The sequence below is a fragment of the Argentina silus genome (assembly GCF_951799395.1).
Source record: "Argentina silus genome assembly, chromosome: 21".
NCBI classification, from domain to species: Eukaryota; Metazoa; Chordata; class Actinopteri; order Argentiniformes; family Argentinidae; genus Argentina; species Argentina silus.
In genome coordinates this window covers 12,824,881-12,847,418 of record NC_139675.1, presented here as the reverse complement: position 1 = coordinate 12,847,418, position 22,538 = coordinate 12,824,881, and the positions used below count along the sequence as shown (strand labels likewise).

Sequence of the window (22,538 nt, the reverse complement as noted above, 5' to 3'; positions counted from 1 at the left end):
TACATAGTCTAAACAAATATTGACAGCGCGTTTATGTCTGTATTTATATGCTTGTTTCAATATTGTCAACAACATTTTTATTAAAAAATGATATTGAATAGTTTTTCCTAACCATTTTCTGAAGATATAATTGACTGAATATGGAAAATAAATGAATAAAGTGGGTTTGCAGGCATTAGCAAGTGAGCTCCTGAATAGCTCCGAGCATCAAGTGGTGCAACATTAGCACATTAAAGAAGAGGTACCATCCTATGGATTGACTGTTTCAAGGTGCTTTACGCAATCCAGATGGTGTGAAGATCGGTGTGATATTGCGCAGGCTTTCAGGCCGCTGAGCTGGTTCGCAATTGGGGGCCTGGGTGGGTCCTTTCTTCAACAGCTGTGACTGTCCATCGGTTGAAGTACAAATCGTGTGTTGAATTCAGTCCAGGCAAGTGGTCTGATTTTAATGTAAGTTTGAATGCATGCATTTTTCTTTTCTCAGGTCGTTTTTGTCTACTATTGGCTTGATTCCGTTTGTGTGGTTTCAGACTTAGACGAATGTTGTTGAAAGTGGGTAGACAGTGGACAGAATGGGCTCTATGGGAATGTCGCTAAACTGGGCAACATGCTATTCCAAGTCGTTTTTATCTAGAGGAATAAAAAAAAAAAAAAAAAATGAAAAGGATGGCCAAAATTCAAATTAGGTTTCTTTTGTGAGGCAAAAATGTGCCTGGCCCCAGCCCAGAGGTATTGAAGCCAGAACCACAAAATTGGGGGATTTCATGCATTGTCAGCTTTGTCACTGTCAAAACACCCCTCAAATGTCCCAAATGGTTATCATACAGGCAGTGTGACTGAACTTTTTAAATTACAGTCAGACTGTTATGACACATTGTAGCCTGTGTAGGTCCTCAATTATCCACTCTTTGGCTTAACTTATATTGTCAGACCCATGAGCGTGCCGATGTCAGCAAAATGTTGATCCTTGAGGCCAGAACGCGTTTGACAATCGCTGTAACCAATAGAAATATAAACCAGCTTTAGGCCTACATGGAGTGTATCATACATACGTACGCCTTAGAGTGATACTCAAGTTACAAAACAACACGTAGCAAGGGTTAGGCCTAAGCAATTAGAAAAATGGGATTGCTTTTTGACCACATCCACCTGTTTAAAGGCCAACACCTCTTTCTCCTGACTCACAACATAGTAATGAAATGAGGGAGGAGGAGGACAGAGAGAGATAAAAAGGCCAAAGCTGGGAGCGTTGAAAGTTGCATCTCATATTCCTTCTAGAAAAAGCAGGTAGGTCTATTAGAGCCTGTCAGTCCCTGCTGTACCCCATGCCGTTCTCATGGGCCTGGCAGACAGACAGACAGACAGACACAGACAGACAGCATGGCAGACAGACAGACACAGACATACAGCATGGCAGGCAGGCAGACAGACAGACAGACACAGACATACAGCATGGCAGGCAGACAGACAGACACAGACAGATAGCATGGCAGACAGACAGACAGACACAGACATACAGCATGGCAGACAGACAGACAGACACAGACAGACAGACAGTATGGCTGGCTGGCAGACAGACAGACAGCATGGCAGGCAGGCAGGCAGACAGACAGCATGGTGGGCAAACAGCCTGGTGGACAGACAGCATGGCAGACAGACAGACAGTCAGTATGGCTGGCAAACAGCCTGGCGGACGGACGGGCAGGCAGAGAGCATGGCGGGCAAACAGCCTGGCAGACAGACAGATAGACAAAGAGACAGACAGACAGACAGACAAAGAGACAGACAGACAAAGAGCCGGACAGCCTGGCCAGCTCTCCTCCCTCAACAGTGGGGATGTAACTGATCATTCACAGAGGAGATGGTGGCGTGAGGGGTTGCCCACACAGCAGGGCTCTGCCACGTTGGCACATGTCGGTGGTGAAGGTACCTCATGGCCTCTGTTATCCCTGTCATCCTGAAGGAGATAAACAGATGAACATACTTTGAGGATCACATCGCGAACAAGGCCTATATAGGCTTAAAGGCCTAGACCTAGATACAAGTTTGAGTTAAACATCAGAATAGGCACTGTATTTTGCCACCAGTTGAGGGAGGTTATCCATAACAGACTTTTTCCACATAATACAGTCAAGACGTAAGTGTTGGGGTAATTGTAGGTGTATCAGTGCCCTGTATATCTGTACCTACATCATGAATGGTCTGTACCGTAGTATTGTAGAGTGGTTGTTGTTTTGGCCAATGCTCGCCAGGTCTATTTATACGAACCGCAGTCATGGTAGACGGGAGGGGTTTTGACAGCTGCTATCTATAGTACATGTCACTTAAGCACCAATCTCCTAGGCCCCATATTACTACTGCTAGGCCAGTGTCGGTCTGGATTCCAGCTCAAGAATACGGGGAAATGTTTAGCCTAGACTGAGACGGAATAGAGTTGAGCGGTTTGTGTTTCTAAGAGCCAAGCCCATTTCTTGTTTCACGAGTGTAATAACACGTACCACTCAACTTCATGACATACAATAACAAGAAAGTGGTCACTCCACAGCCTACTGCACTGTATGTGTACAGATTGTTTTGTCCCATCAGAGCAGATCTAGTAGGACTACATAATACATTTATTTTATTCATTGTATAAAGATCTTAGTGACAATATTGTCAACATCCAAAGCATTGATTCTGACCCATGGCAGGGATGATGACCTGTCAGGAGGTGACCCTGAAGCCCGTGGACTGGACCACAGTGTTAGCTCAGCAAGACCCCTGTCAGAGGGTCTCATTTTCATGCAATGCAAATGAATACCGCCCTACGGTGGCGCTGGTAAGAGAGCTCGTAAATTCTATCCACCGCAGGCCCAATTTAAATCGATTCAGAGCCCTCCAAAAAAAAAAAAAAAAAAAAAGAACGAAAGAATCCAGAGTCTTTGATCCTCGATATTATCAACTCCAGCTCTTTTTGTGTTTCTAATTTCCTCATCCCCCAACGTTTTGTTTTCATCCAGATCCAGCTGTTGTTTTGTAGCGCCACCCTGTACTGTGTGTTAAGAGCTTTTCTTCCCCATGCCTCGGCCTTGTAAAAAAAACCTTTTTCCCCCTCTGTCAGTGGGAGACTGGAATTGTCAAGCTCTAGGCCTACTAGGCTCGACAGGTCCAAGTCAACCAGGCACATTACACTCAGTCAATAAGCTCTAACTGGTGTCCAGCTGGTTGTTGGTAAGAGTGGCACGAGGCTCGCCGTTTGATCCCTTTTGAACTCTAAAAAGTCGCCCTAAAAGCAAACACATCATTGATGCTGAGCAGGGCTTGAAGGCTGTAATGTGATTTCGCTATTAGAAGAAAAGAGAGGGAAGGAAGGAAGGAAGGAAGGGAGAGGGAGAGAGAGAGAGAGAGAGAGAGAACACAAAAAAGGAAGATAGACAGCTTATTTCATTTACTGTCATATGGTTTGGCTTTTTTGCTGTGTCACTAGAGAATTTGGGTTTGACCAACGCGACCTGGAGCTTGTCAAGACAATTTTGAGATTTAGATACTCTACGCTGAGAAGAAACAGGACTCACTCCTTCCGAATTCCCAGAGTGGGAAAGAAAGGGAATGAAGGGGGGGGGGGATCATCCGACAAGGGATCATCTGATTTATTGACTCATTTTCACGACAATCAACATTTCATCCTCAGATTATCCCTACATGTGAGAGACGCCAGACTTTGGTATTTGGGCACCCGGCCCATGGTCTCATAAACCACAATACGAGCGAACATCCCTTCAACGCATGTTTTAAATGTGTTTGTTCTTCTCTAGCAAGTCTTGCCTTTAAGCCGTATTAGGGCCTTTTCACTAGAATCATTAAATCAACGGGAAACAGTGAGTGCTGGCCTTTGTGTGACACGATGTGGGATTCACCCTTGGCTCTGAACACTCATTCAGGGTAATGAATGTATTTTTGAAGAGCGTCTTCCACTCATCATGTGTCTGTGGGATGTGTTCCCAGGTTCCTAGCACGCTCCCTGGTCAAGATGTCGGGCCACACCTCTTCCCTGATGCGGCTGGAGCAGAGAGCCTCGGAGGCCGACCAGATCATAGACTACCTCAAACAGCAGGTCCAGCTGCTCAAGGACAAAGCCAGTAAGAGACACGCACGTGCACACACACACACACACACACACACACACACACACACACACACACACACACTACACAGTTTCAGACTTATTATTACTCATAAATGGGTAGATGGGGGGGTCAAATCAATTCATAACACCGCATCAAGCAGAGTTTGGGGTGGTCTTGATTTATTCTCACTAAACTCACTACATTCATCACATGATGAGCTTTTTCCCCCATTTCATCTCAACCTTCCCTTCCCCAAGTTCCCACTTGGCCTACTTTGACCCCATCTTTCATCACAAGAGTGCAGATTCCTAGGGCTTATGTGGATTACAGTATATGGATATCTGCTAAAGGCCAGAAATGTACAGGGAAAGATGTAAAAATGTATTGTAGATGTTATATGTTCATCACTCTCATTTGTGTGAAGTCATGTCATGACAAGAGTATTGTGTACTGTGAATACAAAGGCTAACAAATAAAGTTTGATTTGAATGTGAGGACCACAATAGAAATAAGCCTACGGGGCTTTATTGGGTTTTATCACCGATGGTTTTAAATGCCTGTTTTTTTTTTTGTTGTAATTGTCAAATAAATCTAATCTAATCTATTGCAGTTGTTCAGGCCTCCGTGAGAGAGGAGAAGAAACTAATGGTGGAGAATGCCAAGCTGAAGAGGGACATTGAGGAACTCAAGAAACAGCTGCTGGACAAGGAGAGGAGTAGAGGAGGTACGTGCAGTCTTTGCGGGCTTTAACCCCGTCGGATTCCCAAAAAGCAGCGTCCGCCATGTTGTTTTCAACGATCCTGTGTTGTAAAATCAGTGTCGATTAAGGAGAGAATGAGGAAAGGAGACGAGACAAGGAAAGGAAGCCACTTTCGACAGTTGAGATGCACCCATCGTGTCACTGCTGCCTGTTTTTTGTCCGGCAGCAAAGACTCACTCAGAGATTAAACGATCATGTCATTGGAAGGGAAAGACACTGTTCCTTTGAGAAGGCCTTGATGTTGTCAACCATAGGCTGTAGCCTCACTAGCAGTAAGAGAGGGAGGCCGTATACGTGGTGAGGTTTAGGCAAAGGAGGCCACACACACACACACTTGCGTTCGCTTGACGTCTCAGGCGTCTCATTAGTGCGTTGTTTGTTTCGCACCAGCGGAGGTAAAGTCCTCCATCTTAATAAATGCCTTCTCGCCTGGGCCTATTACAACCAGACATGTTTGAACCTTCTAACAAGCAACTGAAGTATCCCCCAAGTATGCGTTTGCCCATTAGCGTGATATGGGAAAAGAAAGGCAATAACCCAAGTCGAGCGGCGATGGCATGTCTCTCAGTCTGCGTGTAACACTGTTGTGATATCACGCCTCTGTCATGCATTAACATATAAAGGCAAACAGGCTTCTCTGATCATTTACACGTTAATAATGGTTCCCAGAGTGGAGAGGTGGTTAAAGAAAAAAAAACGGGATTTACAACAAATTGGCAATTTGGCCCTCTTCAAAAGGCTTTCCTCTTTACTTGTTAGTTTTGGAAAGCTCCAGGAATGTAAGCAAATACGGCAGGGATTACGGTTTTCCACGTATCCAATTGTACTGTTTATTTTTTGGAGTATTTGTTTTCAATGGGGTTTTATGGGTGCCGTAAAATAGCGTAATCAAAGCACAAATAACAGTGGAGGCTTTTTGAGGGATATTTCGGTCGGCTTCACCCATTTCTAATTGATATGACTAAACTGAAGCAATGACTACAAGAACTTAAGAGATACAGTCTGTGCGTTGTAAGCAGAGAGAACATACTGTTGCGCACTCATAGAAAAAAAGGGATCTTTGGCTTGTCACTGTAGGAGAACCCTTTGAAGAACTCTTTTGTTGCTGAAGTAGAACCTTTTCCGTAGAGAGGGTTCAACATGGCACCAAACAGGGTTCTTTCTTCAAAGAATTCTCCAACAGAAACAAGACAAACATCCTTTTTTGATTCAAGATAAAAAACTTAGTGCAAATAGACTGCCGCATGCCGCGCGATTTGGATTTATCCACTCCGGCAGAAGCCGGTTTAAAAGTCACTTGGTGATATTCTTCTAAGCTAACCGCTAACACCACCATAACATTGTTTAGCCGCCGTGTTATGTTATGTTATGTTATGTTTTATTCAAACCCTGCCAGTTCAATTGTTTGAATGACAAAGTGCAAACCACCCAGCTTGAGCTCCCACTCACCATACCATGCCAGTAGGGGGAAAGCAAGTGAAAGAGGTTAAAGTTCATGTTTTAGGTAAACCTTTAAGTTCCTAATCAACTCTCTTAACATTGAATTAAAGTCATTACGGGAGTTGAGGATTGGCATCTGCAACAGTCTATGTTTGTCAAACATGGGCACGCTGGGTTCTCCTAAAAATGCAAACATCAGGCGCCTCAAATGATGGGGCTTTTCTGGAACGGTTTTCCGGAAGATTGATTGAGGAGACCTGGACTGAGGAGATTCATTCCCGACTTTATGGCTCTATTTGCTTGTTTTTCCCATCAGCGTCATTTTCCCATAGGAACAGTTAACATGAGGAGGCCGGTTGTCCCATTGGGTCTATAAATAAGCCTTGCGCTGTACCATTTAGTTGAATTATACTGCTGAAACCAATTAAGTGTACAGCACAGAACGATGGAGACGGCCCATCGTTCTGTGTTCGTACTGTTCGTACTGTTCTCTCTCTGCTATTGTCGTGATACAGTTTATCTGTCAGGGGAGTGGGCCTAAGCTTTGTGTCTGAGCACAAGTCGGCCCAAAGGTCTCAACAGATTTATGTAGTCAATTCATTGTATCTTAGAACTGTCCATATACAGTCATTTGGAACTGTAAATACAGCAGTATTCGATGCCAGTACATAAGTCCTGCTGGTTTTTGATCCCTCCAGAGACTGCTTTCCTCTTGGGAAACCAGGTCTGTGGACACGACTGCTATGGGAGTTGTATCATCTACTTTTGCTGTGTCTCATCACTGTCTTTTCTACTGCGTGTTTCCTCTGCAGTGCTGGAGGTGGCCATGCCCTCGGGAGACGCCAGTGTTCAGTGCGCCTCCAAGCCCACTCCTCCTGCCCCCTCGGCCCCCGCCGCCTCCACCTCCCCCGCAGCCGCTAGCAAAAGCCCCCCACCGAAAGACAACGAGGGCAAGAAGAAGAAACCAGAGAAAAAGGGTAATGCTGACATTAAGAAAAAGGAATAAATGTGGTTCACAACCCTAATCAACAATCGAGTAACCAACAATCCCTCAACAATTTTATTTTCATCACGCCCTAACCCTAACCCTAACCCGCTAACCCTAACCCTAACCCTAACCCTAACCCTAATCAACAATCGAGTAACCAACAATCCCTCAACAATTTTATTTTCATCACGCCCTAACCCGCTAACCCTAACCCTAACCCTAACCCTAACCCTAATCAACAATCGAGTAACCAACAATCCCTCAACAATTTTATTTTCATCACGCCGCTCTTTCCGAAAAACCGAGGCTGTGATTTTGAAAATGTCATATCTAGATTCGTCAGTACAGTCAACGTACCGTAGCACCACCACCTCAGCGACAATTTGAGCTTAATGGCTGTTCCGTTTTGCTGTTAAATAACTTATTTTAATTTTTTTTCCTCTACTTTGTTTTCTCTGAAATTGCTTACCCTTTGGAACATGAAACCCCTCGTCTGAGATCCAGCGAAAAGTGGACATGTTTGCGTGATGCGTGATGATTGAAATGTCTTTGCGAGGTGTCAAATGTAATGAGAGAGAGAATCCAGACGAACTCTGTTATGGTGTTTATGTTGTGTTGAAGCGATTCTTCCGCTTGTTTGCACAACCTCAGAGCTAAACCAGATATTCAAATATAATTTAACATGGTGTTAATTTACATGTTGCAAAATAGACCCTAATTCCTATTTTTCCAGAGTGAAATGCGGGTTTTGAAATGCGGGTTTTTTTTTTTTCTTCTTTTAAACTATTTTGTTTATCATGAAAATTATTTCCAATATAAATCAGTTGAACTCTTGTTCCACCCAAAAATACCAAACCATCTGGACTAACGAACGGGTGGGTGGCACATTGGGAATAGTCTTCTCTAGATTATTTATTGGGGTGATAATTCAGAGAGAGAAAGAGAAAGAGAGAGTGCTTTGAGATATTGACAGACTGTGTATCTGGCATCTATCTGATGCCCAGATGTCAAAATAGAGAGAGCCGTAAATAACCGATAACATTTGTTTTTCTCATTTTTTTCTTCTCCACACCAAACTGTTTACAAATGCTTTGTGTGAAAGTCTTTGATGGAACTATGTTGCCACCTCATCAAACCAATCCTGGCCTGTCAGTCAATCAGCCCCATGTGTTCTGATAACCAAGCTCAGGCCTGATGATGTCACAATAGTAGATTTGCCATCGTATCAGTGCAAATTGTTCTCGCGTTCCCAGGAATCGGACCACATTCTTAACTAAAGCAGGGGTGGCCAGTCTTGCGTACGCTGTGAGGGCCGGTGTGGGTGCAGGCTTTCATTCCAGCCGAGCACCTGAAACACCTGATCAATTGATCAATAGAATCCAATGTGTTGCTGCTTGGCTGGAACGAAATCCTGCACACACATACACACCCACACACACACACACACACACACTGACCTACAGTACGCTGGGTATGCTCGCCCAAGAGATATCCAAGTCAAGAGTTCCACACGTGATCTAAAGCTCCCCTTTGTATGAAAATCTTACGTTTTACTAACAGCAGTGGATACAACGTTACCCTCTCTCAATGGAACAAAACAAAACCAGGTCTATATTTTAACAGTGGGTATTGATATTGGTATTGACTTAAGTATCCTTAGAAGTCTGAGGAGTTGTGGAAAATGAATGTTACTATTTTTGAATGCCTGCAGTGATCACTGCCACGCTGGAGCCTGTCCCTGGCAGGGTTTGTTTTCACTGGGGGGAGGGGGGGGGGGGGGGGGGGGGTTGGATCAGAACACAGACAGTGCTGCCCGGCATAGTTTCCACACACACACACACAAACACACTTTAAAATGGATCCCAATGTGTCCCCAGGGAACAATAGCATTGAGTTAAAAAAATAAAATTAAAAAAAGCTCAAAGCCTTGTATGAAATGGCTTAAAAAATAACGTTGTGTATTCTCTGGTGGACGTTGATTGAGCCATTAGGGCCCCTGCCACCCGAGACAAGCACTCACCCGCTGTGGCGAACACTAGCGCCGCAGCTTTGTGGATAGCTTTCTGTCATATGCTGCAGCAAAGTCACTGGTCCATGGTGATTCACTGCGAGTGCATGCTGTCAAACAGCAAGGCCAAGAATTCAATCAACTGCTGATAGTGGCTATCTGCACAGCTTAGAAGTCCAGAAGTGTTTCATTTACAGCAAGTTCTGGTTGGGGGGGGGGGGGGGTGGAGTTGACATATGATTAAGAAAGCTGCAGTTAATTAATTGAATTCTTACATTTTACATTTATATTTATGGCATTTAGCAGACGCCTTTATCCAAAGCGACTTACAACAAATACATTTGTTTCAGTAAGTGAATCATCTATCCAACAGTCATCACAAGACAAAGTAATCATTGCTCACACCAGGGGCCATTGGCAGTCGTAATGCCAGAAGCATTTTTTTATTATTATTATTTATTAACAGGAGAGAACTTGTACAGGGAACTTGAAGAGGTCTCAAGGGTTGGGGTTAGGGTTAGTACAGGGAGGGTAGTGGGGGTGAAGAGGTCTCAAGGGTTGGGGTTAGGGTTAGTACAGGGAGGGTAGTGGGGGTGAAGAGGTCTCAAGGGTTGGGGTTAGGGTTAGTACAGGGAGGGTAGTGGGGGTGAAGAGGTCTCAAGGGTTGGGGTTAGGGTTAGTACAGGGAGGGTAGTGGGGGTGAAGAGGTCTCAAGGGTTGGGGTTAGGGTTAGTACAGGGAGGGTAGTGGGGGTGAAGAGGTCTCAAGGGTTGGGGTTAGGGTTAGTACAGGGAGGGTAGTGGGGGTGAAGAGGTCTCTAGGGTTGGGGTTAGGGTTAGTACAGGGAGGGTAGTGGGGGTGAAGAGGTCTTAGGAAGGACTGTTAAGATGTGGCCTGAAGAGATGGGTTTTCAATCTACGGCGGAAGATCGGTAGTGACTCTGCAGTCCTGGTGAATCCTGGTGTGTGTGCGTGTGCGTGTGCGTGTGCGTGTGCGTGTGTCTAAAATACATAATATAATAACCTCTCCCCCCCCCCCCCCGTGTTGTGTTATCTCTCTGTCACAGGAGGAGAGAAGCAGGAGAAGAAGCAGGCGGCTGCCATTCAGGAGGAGGTGACGGTGGACGTGTCCCGCCTTGACATGCGCGTGGGACGCATCATCAGCGCAGAGAAACACCCAGACGCCGACTCGCTGTACGTGGAGCAGGTGGACGTGGGAGAGGCGAACCCCAGGACGGTGGTCAGCGGCCTGGTCAAACACATCCCCTTGGACCAGGTAAGACTGGTACCACACAGGGGCTTGACACACTACATGGCCGACCTGAACCGAACCGAACCGAACCGTACCGTACCGTACCGTTCTGGCTTGGATATTTTCTTTTTCACGTTGTACTTTAATAGTAACTATGGTGGAGGTGTGGCCTGCGGTGGTCCAGTGGTCCAGCACCACGGACTACAGTGCACACATATGCCCATGTCGGCATGGGTTAGAATCCGGCCCATGCCCTGCTGACATACCCTCTCCTCCTTACTTTCCTGTCTTTCACCTCTATCTTTATCCACTAAAACTGAAAGAGTGTGTGGTGGAAGTCTAGGATTTACCACTCTGTACTTCAGCTCTTCGGAGGTAAGAATCAAGAAACAAGTCCTGAGTAGCCACAATATCTGAGTCCGGTATTTATTGCTTGCAAACAAGAGACAAGAGCGTAACAGCAGCCCAGCGTAGATCCGGGGGTCCGTTCAGCACAAGTCTGAAGAGAACGATTGTCAGGGTTGTCTTTTATACAGATGAAACATAATGGTAGGCGCTGCCAAGGCTATCGGCTGATGGGCTTGTGTTTACGTGAGAGAGGGCGGGAGAGAATGAACAATGAGGAGACTTTCTTACTGATCAATCTGCGCTTTTTTACTGATCGATCGGCGTTCAACATTTCACACCTATCGGCAAGATATGTCTGTTCCCCCATTACTGCTCTCCCTCACCACTCCCTCCGAAATCACCGCTGTTCATATGGTAAATTATACAGTGTTTCTCAGAACAACGGCTATAGAACTTTAGAGGTGTGGCAAGAGTAAATGGAATCACAGTATTTACACAAGTTGTATCAGTCATATGAAAGTGTATAACCTGAAAACAGTTCTGTCAATGTATTTTCCATAACAAGTGGGACTACCGCACTCCAAAAATAACCTTTAAAAGAAAAACTGTGAATGTGTAACCCGCTCATTATTGTGTTAATGGGGAGTGTGTGTGCGCGCGTGTATGTTCTGTGTGTGTGTGTGTGTGCGTGACACAGTGATACATAGACACATTACACAGTGTATGCGTACTAACCGTTCTAATACCGTGCAGGAGAATGGAGAAACCAATGCTGTATCGGAAAAGGGTTTTCTTGGAGCTCCGGCAAACAGCCTATCACCTTCCCTGAGTTTCAGTCCAAGCACAGTGATGAATATCTTCATCTTCTGAAGCACGCCTGCAAAACAAAGTGCTACAATACATAATGTCCTGTATTCATAGTCACAGTAGCGCTATTCACCTCAGGGCTGGTGTCAGACTTAGACACAGTAGGTTCTGTACCAGACAAACTCCTTCAGGAGTGTTTAGTGAGTCTGGGGCAGAGAAAAAACACATTGACATTAAATCATGCAGACGTAAATCATGCAGACGGGGGGGAGTTTTTTTTTTCTTTTTATACATGAATCCATTGAGCACCATGGGATTGTGTGTGTGTCCGTGTGTGTGTGTCCGTGTGTGTCCGTGTGTGTGCCTGTGTCAATGTGTGTGTGTCCCTGTGTGTGTGTGTGTGTGTGTGTGTGTGTGTGTGTGTGTGTGTGTGTGTGTGTGTGTGTGTGTGTGTGTGTGTGTGTGTGTGTGTGTGTGTGTGTGTTGTGTGTGTGTGTGTGTGTGTGTGTGTGAATTTAACAGACCTTGTCAAGTCAGGGAGCGCAGCCCTCAACTCTACAAAGCTACCTCCATGATGATTGTGATACGTTTCAATATTGGCTTTTCGTGATTGCCTTTTAAACACCATACCACTGACTTAGTGGTGAGTCACAGCTTGGTATTTAATGAATACGTAGGCTGCTGGTTTTGTCGAAGACAGACTTTATGCCCAAACGGCTCGCCAGGGCCTGATTTACGATTTATTAAGTCTTAAGTGGCGAAATGACGACTTGAGGCCCGGTCTGTGGTGGTTATAGACTGGCTCCTGGTAGCCTTTATGTATACCACGTATGTCGTTTTCAGTACACACACAGGCTCACTTGTCATTTTTGTCAGAATTTACGATTCGTCTCCGCAAAGTCATTTGTCAGTAGTCTTTCCCCCCCCCCCCCCCCAAGTCACCAGGTTGTTTTTTTTCCCACTGGGTTTCTTCTACAATCAAAAGGCCCCTTCTGTGTTTTGGCTCTCGCACAGCGTATGCTTAATCTTAAAGAGGATCCTTTGTACGATATGGTTTGTATAGACAAATGTATATTCCTGTAAATGAAAACATATGCCGGTTGGAGACTTGTGTACCCAAACACAGTCCAACTCTGTCAAAAATATTTGCGATACTCGGGAGAAGAGGAATTGGAAGTGACAGCTGAGTTATTTGTTTTGCTTCTTCCGACATTTTTGCAAGGCGAATACTTGTCATTGTTGCCTAGGTTAGATTGTTGGGACAAGTCATCTACAGTATATTTACGTTCTGTAGTAGTTCCATGTGTGGTGTCTTGTTAAGTGCTTCCCACTGAATAATCTTTTTGATCCTTTTCACACTACAGAGCTGTTCTGAGCTGGGAAAAGCCACCTTTTTTTGGCTGCTTACAATTGGCTGTAGTCCCCAGTCAATCACCCAAGAGACCCAATCAAGACAACCTATTTGGTGTTAATCGTGTTCCTCTGTGACGAGTAGATTTCGCTACAGCAGTTGTCGATGGAGAACACCAGAACCTTCCGCTACAGCTCAACAACAAGCGGCAGAATCTGGTTCTAGAAACCGCGGCCCAGAATACGTTTGTTTTCTTTCTCATCAAGCCATTCTTTATGTCAAAGAGGACGTGGCAGCAGTGAGGAGGGAAGGCGGGGAGAAGGAGTGTTTGTTGTTTAGAGAAAAAGAAGGAGGGATGATGGATAACACTTTCACCAGTACCACTGTAAACTAAAAGGGCTCATGGCATCACGATTAAGAGCCTGGTTTCCTTGACATTCATTCTTTTGGCCAAACAAGACCAAAACATTCCTTAGCTTTGTCTGGCTTAACAGAAGGAATGTCGAAACAGGGAAGCATTTTTTTTTATTATTATTTTTTTTAGTTATAACTATATATATTCAGTTATATATTCAGTTATAACCCTGTTGATGCAAAATGAGTTTTTTTAGGCCTTTTTGCCAGAAAATTAGGTTTAATGGTAATCCCCACACACACACATGCACACGCACACATCCTCAAGCAACCTACCCGAACCCGCCTAGCCGAAGGCAGTTTTTGAGGGAAACCTGAAAGAAATGCTGTCAAGGCAATCTGTCACACAGACATGGATGTATGCCCAATTCATGTAAACATTTATTTTAAAAGGGTTGTTTCAGAACGGATGTTTCAGAACGGAGGTCATCTTTATTTTCCTAGCTTTGACACGCACCATGCTCTTTGTACGCTTGTACACACACACACATACACACAGTTTCTCTGGGCTCTTGATGGAAATGGCTTCTGGCCTTGGTTGGTTAACCTCAGAGGGTCCAAAGACATGAAAGTTAACATTTTTGTTTCTTCCGTCTTCCCTTCCCGTTCTCTCTTTCTCTCTTGGTGGTTTATGAAGCAGCAACTGAGCCACATAAACCATATGCCACCAGAGGCAGTGACTAGACAGTACTAAATTGGACACGGCATAGTCGTGTGAATGTGATTAAGAAAACCTCAGCGCTCATGTACAGAAGTGGAGACCACACTAGTTGAAGGTGTTTTCCGGTCTCTCTGTCCCGTTTTAGTGAGAATACACTTCTGAAATATACATTCTGATTTGTTGTCTGTTTTGGTGTGAATTGTAACTTTGGTCCTGATGGCTAAACTTTGGTTTCCAAATATTGCTTTGCTTGCATATTTTCTACCTCTTTGTCATCATCCAGTAATATATATAATATATGCCATTTAGCTGACGCTTTTATCCAAAGCGACTTACATTGCAGTGAGTGCATATATTTTTCAGTATATATGGTCCCAGCAGGAATCGAACCCACAACCTAAGCGTTGTTAGCGCCATGCTCACCCAACTGAGCCACAGAGGACCACCATAGTAGATAGCTAACATACTACATACTACATGTAACAGCATGTTAATACCCTCTCTCTGTCTTGTTGTCCTATAGATGCAGAATCGTATGGCGGTGCTCATGTGTAACCTGAAGCCAGCCAAGATGAGAGGGGTGGTGTCCCAGGCCATGGTCATGTGTGCCAGCTCCCCAGACAATGTGGAGATCTTGGACCCCCCCAGCGGAGCCGTGCCCGGGGACAGAATCACTTTCCAGGGCTTCCCAGGTACAATATACCCCTACACACACACACACACACACATACACATACACACGCACAGATATAATCTAACCTCCAGCATCCCAACATTCAAAGGACTGCTATGTGGGTAGCTGGAAAAAGTGAAGAAAGCTGTTCCTTCCATTGAGTTGAAAGGGATACATCTGGGGTTCAAATCGAAACATACATCCTTACTCCTTACTCATTGATCTGAAATGACATGATTGGTGAAACCTCAAGAAACACAGTAGCCTACATGTAATAACTTCATTGAATCAGGCCTCTGATTTGTACCATTCCGCTTCCTGGAAGAAAGAGGGAGCTCTGAATTGAAGGAGCATTCCATGAGAGGGGTCTGCTACAATGGCGAGACACCACATTCAGTCTCTTCCTCTCTTGATGTCCTTCATTGTTGGGTCATATGGGAAGTGGCTTGTCAACAAACCGTGAATGAGTCGAACATGCTGAAAGAATCCCGCATGTTCGAATCCCGCATTCCTCACTCCTCCACAAAAGCCCAATGGATTGTCTTAAGACAACAGTGTAGGAAATGAGCGTACGTAGGAAATGAGGGGTGCCGTGTCGAACGTCTTTTTTGTCAAGGGCAACATGGGAGTTGTATTTGTATTTATTTGACAGGGATTAATCATGAGGCCTTCTGAGACCCCACCGAGTCTTCCTATTGAAGGATTTCTCTGCTCTGTTTCGTGGTCGGCTAAATGACCTGTGACTGTTAAAGGAACAGGCCGACTAATCAACCCCCCACCCCCCCCCCCCCCTCCCCCCGATTTATTTTCTTCCCACGATCATAATGAGAGAGTGAAAAGGTGGGAAAAAGTCTGAAAGGCTTGAAATGCCCTGTTCAAAGACATGGGAATGCCTTCATTACATTTCAGAGTATCACATACATTAGGAGAGAGGGTCGACTCACTCAATTCTAATCAAGCAGTGTTAAACACAACCTATGGAAATTGTCTTGAAACACTCAAGAATGGAAAAAAGGCTCTACCTCGAACCAAAAAGAGTCTCTGTAGGAGAACCCATGTAGTGTAGAACCCTTTTTAGTACCATTAGAGTACAGTGTTTGGTTCCAAAGGAGGGTTCTTCAAAGGGTTCCCCTACAGGGACAAATGAGTAACCTTCTTCTTTTTTTTCTTTTTTCTCAGAAGTGTGTAGAGTGAGCACTTGGTTCTAATTTGCTGTCATATGTCATATGCTTATGAAATGCACAGAAAGACAGATTTGAAGAAATGCAGCTTTGACGATCATAAAAGTCAAACCTCATGTCTTCCCCAATGTTTAAAGGGGACACCCACCATCAATATGATTGTGATTTAGACTGCTCTTGTCCCGGAGCTTAAAAAATATTATGGTTGGGGTTGGAGAAACAAAAATGTCTTGGGGGAGGTCGAGGAGAGGAGGGCGTCAAGTCAGTCATGCGATGCTTTGAGGGAACAATAACTAAAATGGGGAGTTTCCCTGGTTAGAGAGAGCGAGAGAGAGAACAAGTCCATGGTACAACTATGTTACATCAGCCTGGGCTTTTGATCTCCGCTGCACCCCTCTGCTCTCCCAGCCCTCTTCCTCAAGCTGTTTGTTTTACGAGAGATCCCCATCGGCCAAAACCCATGTTTTACGACTTCAATGGCGACTTCAGGTTGGCCGCACCGAAAACCATGGTAAAGTATGGGAGAGGGCGCGGAGGGTTGGGGTGATGAGAGGGGGGGTAGGGTTGGGGGGTTAGGAAATAAAGGAGGGAGGAGGCGAGGGTGTATCGAAGGACTCTCGCCCGTTTCCAGCTGTTTTCGTGGTTGGTACACAACCCTGGTTGCACAGCGGTGGTGGCGAACGCTCCCTACAGGATGTTTACAACCAGGGATAACGAATGTCACACTCAATAAACTTTTTTCCTCTTCTGAGTTCCTGTTTTGATGTGATGCTCATAAACACTTTTGATAAAACATTTTTAAAAAAGGTTATTTCTTTCTACAAAAATAAATGCCCCCATTTACAATCATTGACTGTACTTTCTGAATTCGCTGCATTTAAATTAATCAAATCTAACATCCCCTTTAAACTAGTACAGATTCATCATGTCCGGTGTTGGTGCGGATATATGGTAGTAATTACTTACACATTTACCCGCGAATAGGCCCCAGTGTTTCTCTTCAGACTGACGAGCGTGCCGGAGTCTCCCATCCAAACTTTCTACGCGCCTCTCTGATCAAAACTAATTGCTGCCACTCCAGCGCTCCAGCTTGGGAGAGAGACTGGCACTGGTGTGTGTGTGTGTGTGTACGTGTGTGTGTGTGTGTGTGTGTGTGTGTGTGTGTGTGCGCACGTTAGGAAAATGGAACACATTTGTTTTTTTTGCACGTTTCCTAATATGGTTCTGAGTGGGAAAAGTTGTTACTCCCCAACAGAAGCGGCCAATAATGCCAGTTCTGAATTCCTAGGCATGCCAAGTTACAGTATAGGCTGTCCAAACAAAGGCAACATGACAGTACACATTCAAGCTGTGAAGCCCCTAAGCCATTCTCGCCCCACAAACATGGGATGGAAACGTTTCAAATGGCAGCCGTGCGGAAAGACGACACAGTCTTTAGTTTCTCAGTCACTCAGCTCTCCCGTCGCTGCCATCCATACTCCACACCCATACCACAGTGCAACGTCCATCCAGATCCTACGTCAGACGTAGAGCTTTTCGAAACATCGCTCCAGTTTCTTGCCGTTTTGTTTTTTTTGCATTTCCACAACGAAGCCACCCGTGAATGTTTCGCTCCTGAAACCCTGGCACATTCCTGTACACCAAAAGGACATAGAACAGCAGCATAAACAAAAAATGTTTTTCCTCACAAGGATAGGAAAGACCAAGCCAGACAGGCACACAAGCTTGTGCGAATAAGTGTTGAAATTCTCATATAATATCTCATATTCATACTGCTCTTCCTCCCAGGGAAAGCCTGCCCTGTCCAAGACTTCTCCATCACAGTAGAGAACTCACAAGAACTCACATACAAAGAACTCACATACAATCACAAAATACAGTTTTTAACCAGTCAAGCGCACCCGCTATGTTTTTTTCTTCTTTCTTCATTGAAAGGAGAGGTTCTAACGTCTTCTTCATGTGTTTTGGACCTATTCTTCCAGGTGAGCCAGATAAGGAGCTGAACCCCAAAAAGAAGGTCTGGGAGCAGGTTCAGCCAGACTTGCGTACGGATGCCGAGTGTATCGCCACCTACAAAGGAGCCACCTTCGAGGTCGCGGGCAAGGGAGTGTGCAAAGCCCAGACCATGAGCAACAGCGGCATCAAATAATGAGCGTCAATATGAAATATCATTTTTAAAAATTGTGGTTGAAGCTACTTGCCAGAGATGGTTCCTGCTCTACCTGTTGAGATCGACAGGCCTCCGCCTGTTGTGTAAGCGATCGTCATCAGTGTTGTTGATGATGATGACGATGATGATGATGATGATGGCGGTGATTCTGATATAAGGGAAAGAAATGTTTAGAAGATGTTCAATAAAAAAAGTGTTTGCGAGTCGTTATCAGTGGTCGCTCTATTAAAAGATCATCTAAAATGGATTCCTTGTTTGGCTTGTGATAAAAGCACAACATCAACCGGATCACTAAGCCGATACGATGAGTGTTTACAGCACCAGATACTTCATTCCCCCCAACAGCATTTCTCTCTCGTCCTGTGACACATTATCTTGATTAGGCTCGGGTTTCGCAGTCTCATTTCATCAACTCTCTTGCCTCTTTAAATTAACAGGAGAGAAATTGGGATGTCACGGAAAACAAAGACAGACAGGAAAACATTTCACAGACACTATGTTTCACAGACTCCTCTCATTTCTTCTCACGGTCATTATGATTCTCTCTTAGTTTCTCATACCAGGCTCATGCGTTTCATTCCGGAATGTGGTTCCCTTCCAATCTTATCTTCGTTAGGGTTAGGATTAGGGTTAGGGCTCTCCTTTCACAGATCTGATGGGACTGGATAGGTGGAAACTGTTGTGGTGGAGCTGTGACCTTACAAGCCCAGTCCTAACAGATCTGGGAGGGGGGAGGGGGGAGGGGGGAGGGGGGGGGAGTGAACGAGGGCAAATTGAAGGGAACAACGTTCTGGAATGACACGCATGAGCCTGGTATGAGAAACGAAGAGAGAGTCATAATGAGAGTGAGAAGGAATGAGAGGAGTCTGGATACTGTCTGTGAAATGTTTTTCTGTCTGTCTTTGTTCTGTGACATCCCCGTTTCAGTGTCATTGGCTTTGTGTCGTCCCCTTGAAGAGAGAGACACCCCCCCCCCCCAATCAAGAAGCCTCTGTGGCTCTGTTCCAATAGACACACTCGCATTTGCCAATACCTTCATATCTTCATTCTACAGTATGCTAGTATGGATATGAGACTAGCACCCTAGCTAGTATGGATATGAGACTAGCACCCTAGCTAGTATGGATATGAGACTAGCACCCTAGCTAGTATGGATATGAGACTAGCACCCTAGCTAGTATGGATATGAGACTAGCACCCTAGCTAGTATGGATATGAGACTAGCACCCTAGCTAGTGTGGATATGAGACTCGCACCCTAGCTAGTATGCTCGTGTGGATATCAGAATATAGCCAGGGTCATTCCGCCACAGCAGAGACAAAGACTCGTTTTAAGTTTAGTTTTCCAACCAAAGACTGATTTATGCTGTATTGGCCTGTTCTGTTGCGTTGTCGATGCTAATTAAGTCCATGTATGTTGGTGAACATCTGACGTAGGCTGAAGCGGAGCAGAGCGGAGCCTAGCATCGGCTTGGCTGTTTAATATCCCTGCCCGGGACATTATTGTTTTGCTTCCCATGCTTCATGCATTTGATGCTCTGTTTAGTGTTGACGTTCCTGAGTATCTGATGCTGTGGCATATTGTGAAAATAATATATTTTCAACCAATAATTACACGTTATTGGGGATAGCCTGTGGTGCATGGTCTAATTCGAATAAAACTCATGTAATGGAATGATACTGTACTCTGTACTTATCCAGATTCAGCCTACTCACTGAAAAGCACTTTGAATTGAGGCTCTTTATGAAACATGGTTTTTAGCCCAGGATTAGGCATAATCTGGTACAGTACATCCTGACTAGGGCCTTTTTTATCAATTGTTAGAAACTCGATTCCTTGCATCCACTCCTCCGTCCTCCAATCGCTTCCTTCTCCAAAAGAATTGCAGGAGAATATCTAAGGGGAGGAACCTAGATCTTCTCATTCGACGTGTTTTTTGAGTCGTGTAAGCGGGCGAAGGACGAAGGGGAGAGGATGCCATGAATCGTCTTTCTAACAATTGAGAAAGGGCCAATATCCTGTCGTCCTGTTTAGTCTCAGTGCAGGCCTGATTACCCCTCTATCAGACAGTGATAGTCTATTTCGAGGGACTCTGGTTTTAGCAGTGGGGCTGTTTGTCGTATTGTTTCTGGAGCGGAGGGCTGTTGGGGCCTTGATGTGGCTGCGTCAAGGAGTAATTTGGGGTATGATTGTGGGTTTCATGATTGGCTGGTTTGGTTTGGGCACCCGCATATAGTCTGTGATTACCCCTCCAGATTAAAAAGTTATTTGTCATGCTCAGATGCATCTGTCTCTCTCCCGCCCCCCCCCTCCATCCATCCATCCATCCACCCACCTCCCCAACCCCCCCCCCCCCGTCATCGCTACTGTAGGGGTGCATCCCAATAATAATGGCCTCCTCTCCTTGTCTCCTTTATCTGAAACAAGGTATGATCAAGATGCAGTTCTACCCAAAGGGATGTGGTTTCACCTGTCCGTTAGTTTAGTGCAGATAAGAGGGCCAACACAAGGGAAGGTTGTGTAATTGACTCATTTTTCATGGATACTGTACAGTATGTAAGATTCCAGGAACTGAAATGTAGACAACACATAACTGGCGTGCATCGGGTATTAGCATACCGTGTAGGTGGAGGAATCAGAGTTGTTCCATGAGAGCAACCCAGTTTTCCGTTGTTTTCAAAATACACTGGACAGGTTTCCACCCCTTCTATTTACACTTGCCAAGTCCTCCCAGATCTTTTTGGTCATTAGATGGATGCCAGTACATGATGCCCCTGACAGCTTTGCCAGGTATACCTCTCTAGTGATCTTTTCTACATTTCAGTTCCTGGCAGCAGATGATAACTGTGATAACACAAGCTGCACAACTCCAACAGCTAAAAGCCAAAACCTAAGGAAAGAAAAATCAATATGTCTCTCATTTTGAAGCCTAACTGACTGTTTGCTTGGACCAAGACGAGGCGTGAACGTTAAAAGGTGACATGTCATAAAGTCGAGTCTGGAATATTCCGGTGAAAAGTGATGATTCATGCTGTACCGTTTGATTACCGTTTCAATATGGCGTGATGTGATTTGATGGGGGGGGGAAAGAGTAAAGAGTTCACGTGTTTCTTGATTACTTCAAGACCTTTTGGATGTGTGTGTATACGCCTGTCAGCTTGATAAATGTGTTGTTTTTCTGAAATTTGCCCAAACCATATTTTCTAAAATGATGCATAATCTGTTGATCGTGTTATTCTTTTGTGTGTTTGTTATGTAGTGAGAAAATCACTTGGTGCCAGTTTGCTTTCACTGTCAGTATAACACTGACCTCATGTCCTGCTCTGAAGGATAATCTTCGTGCCACTTACAGTGCACCACAGACACACAAACACACACACTTTCTCTCTCTCTCTCTCTCACACACACACACACACACACACACACACCATGGTGCCACATGCCTCAGATAGTAACCACACCATGTCGAAACTGTGAGACAACAGAATGACATATCATCGTGATTGAATAAAGGCCTACATACAGTGTACACACACACACATACACACACACAACACAGCAGATAACAACTCAAACTGTTAGATGAACGCATGCACGCACTCATTCTTTCATTCTTCCATTCTTCCTGACGTCTTTGGCAGACGTCAGGAAGATTTAGAGTCCACGAGGAGTTCTGGAATCTGAGAGCGGCACAATTTACACCCTTTGGAGAGAGATCCGAGCGGCCATTTTTATTTTGTGTTACAAATGCTATACTGTAGGCCTAGGGTTTTCCCAGATCCCCTTTCTAGCTTCTTCCTAGCCTCTATCCAAACCTGGCGGGGTTTGGGATATCTTGGCTATTAAACTCATACCTAACGGCGCCCACCGGAAACAACTCCAATATGATTTGGGGCCCAATTATGATTTCTCTTTCTGCGGTTGTTTTTTTTGTCACAATTATTCCTTTTTGATGAAGGAGCCTCACCACTAAAAGGCTTTGGAGTTTGGATCTGGAGAGAATTGGTTTGATTTCACACATTTTCCACTGTGCTTTCCTATGATCACTGGTGGGCTAAAGCTTGTTGAATCTCACACATTATACCAGAACGTAAGAGATCACTGTTTAGTATTTTCCTCGTTACCCCTCTTAAAGAAGTACAAAGCAACAGAAACCATATAAATAATTTGTTTAAGAATTCTCATCGGAACAGAACATTGAACTAATCAATTAACAACAATGCCTCTTGTGAGGGCTATTGATTCAAAGGAACTTGATGTATAAACAAAGGCCCATCAAAGCATACTTGGTGTGTCCTGGCAGCTATGGAAGTGACAAATAACAAGGGGGGAAAAACACTGAACACATGGATCTGCATGCCATAAGAAGACCGTGTGATT

General features: G+C 44.8%; 1 protein-coding gene across 3 annotated transcripts; it reads left to right on the top strand.

The window, feature by feature from the left end:
* Positions 1-376: 376 nt before the first annotated feature.
* Positions 377-18,384, top strand: aimp1a (aminoacyl tRNA synthetase complex interacting multifunctional protein 1a). 3 transcript variants are annotated; one of them, XM_083692877.1, is made up of 7 exons: positions 377-450; positions 3,985-4,118; positions 4,717-4,830; positions 7,119-7,283; positions 10,369-10,577; positions 14,658-14,826; positions 17,971-18,384. In XM_083692877.1, coding segments are annotated over exons 1-7 (960 nt in total). In that variant the 5' UTR covers positions 377-448; the 3' UTR covers positions 18,138-18,384. The 3 variants fall into 3 exon arrangements, with proteins under 3 accessions (XP_083549003.1, XP_083549004.1, XP_083549005.1); XM_083692878.1 differs by having other exon boundaries at positions 378-430; XM_083692879.1 differs by lacking the exon at positions 377-450 and adding an exon at positions 1,251-1,287.
* Positions 18,385-22,538: the final 4,154 nt, after the last annotated feature.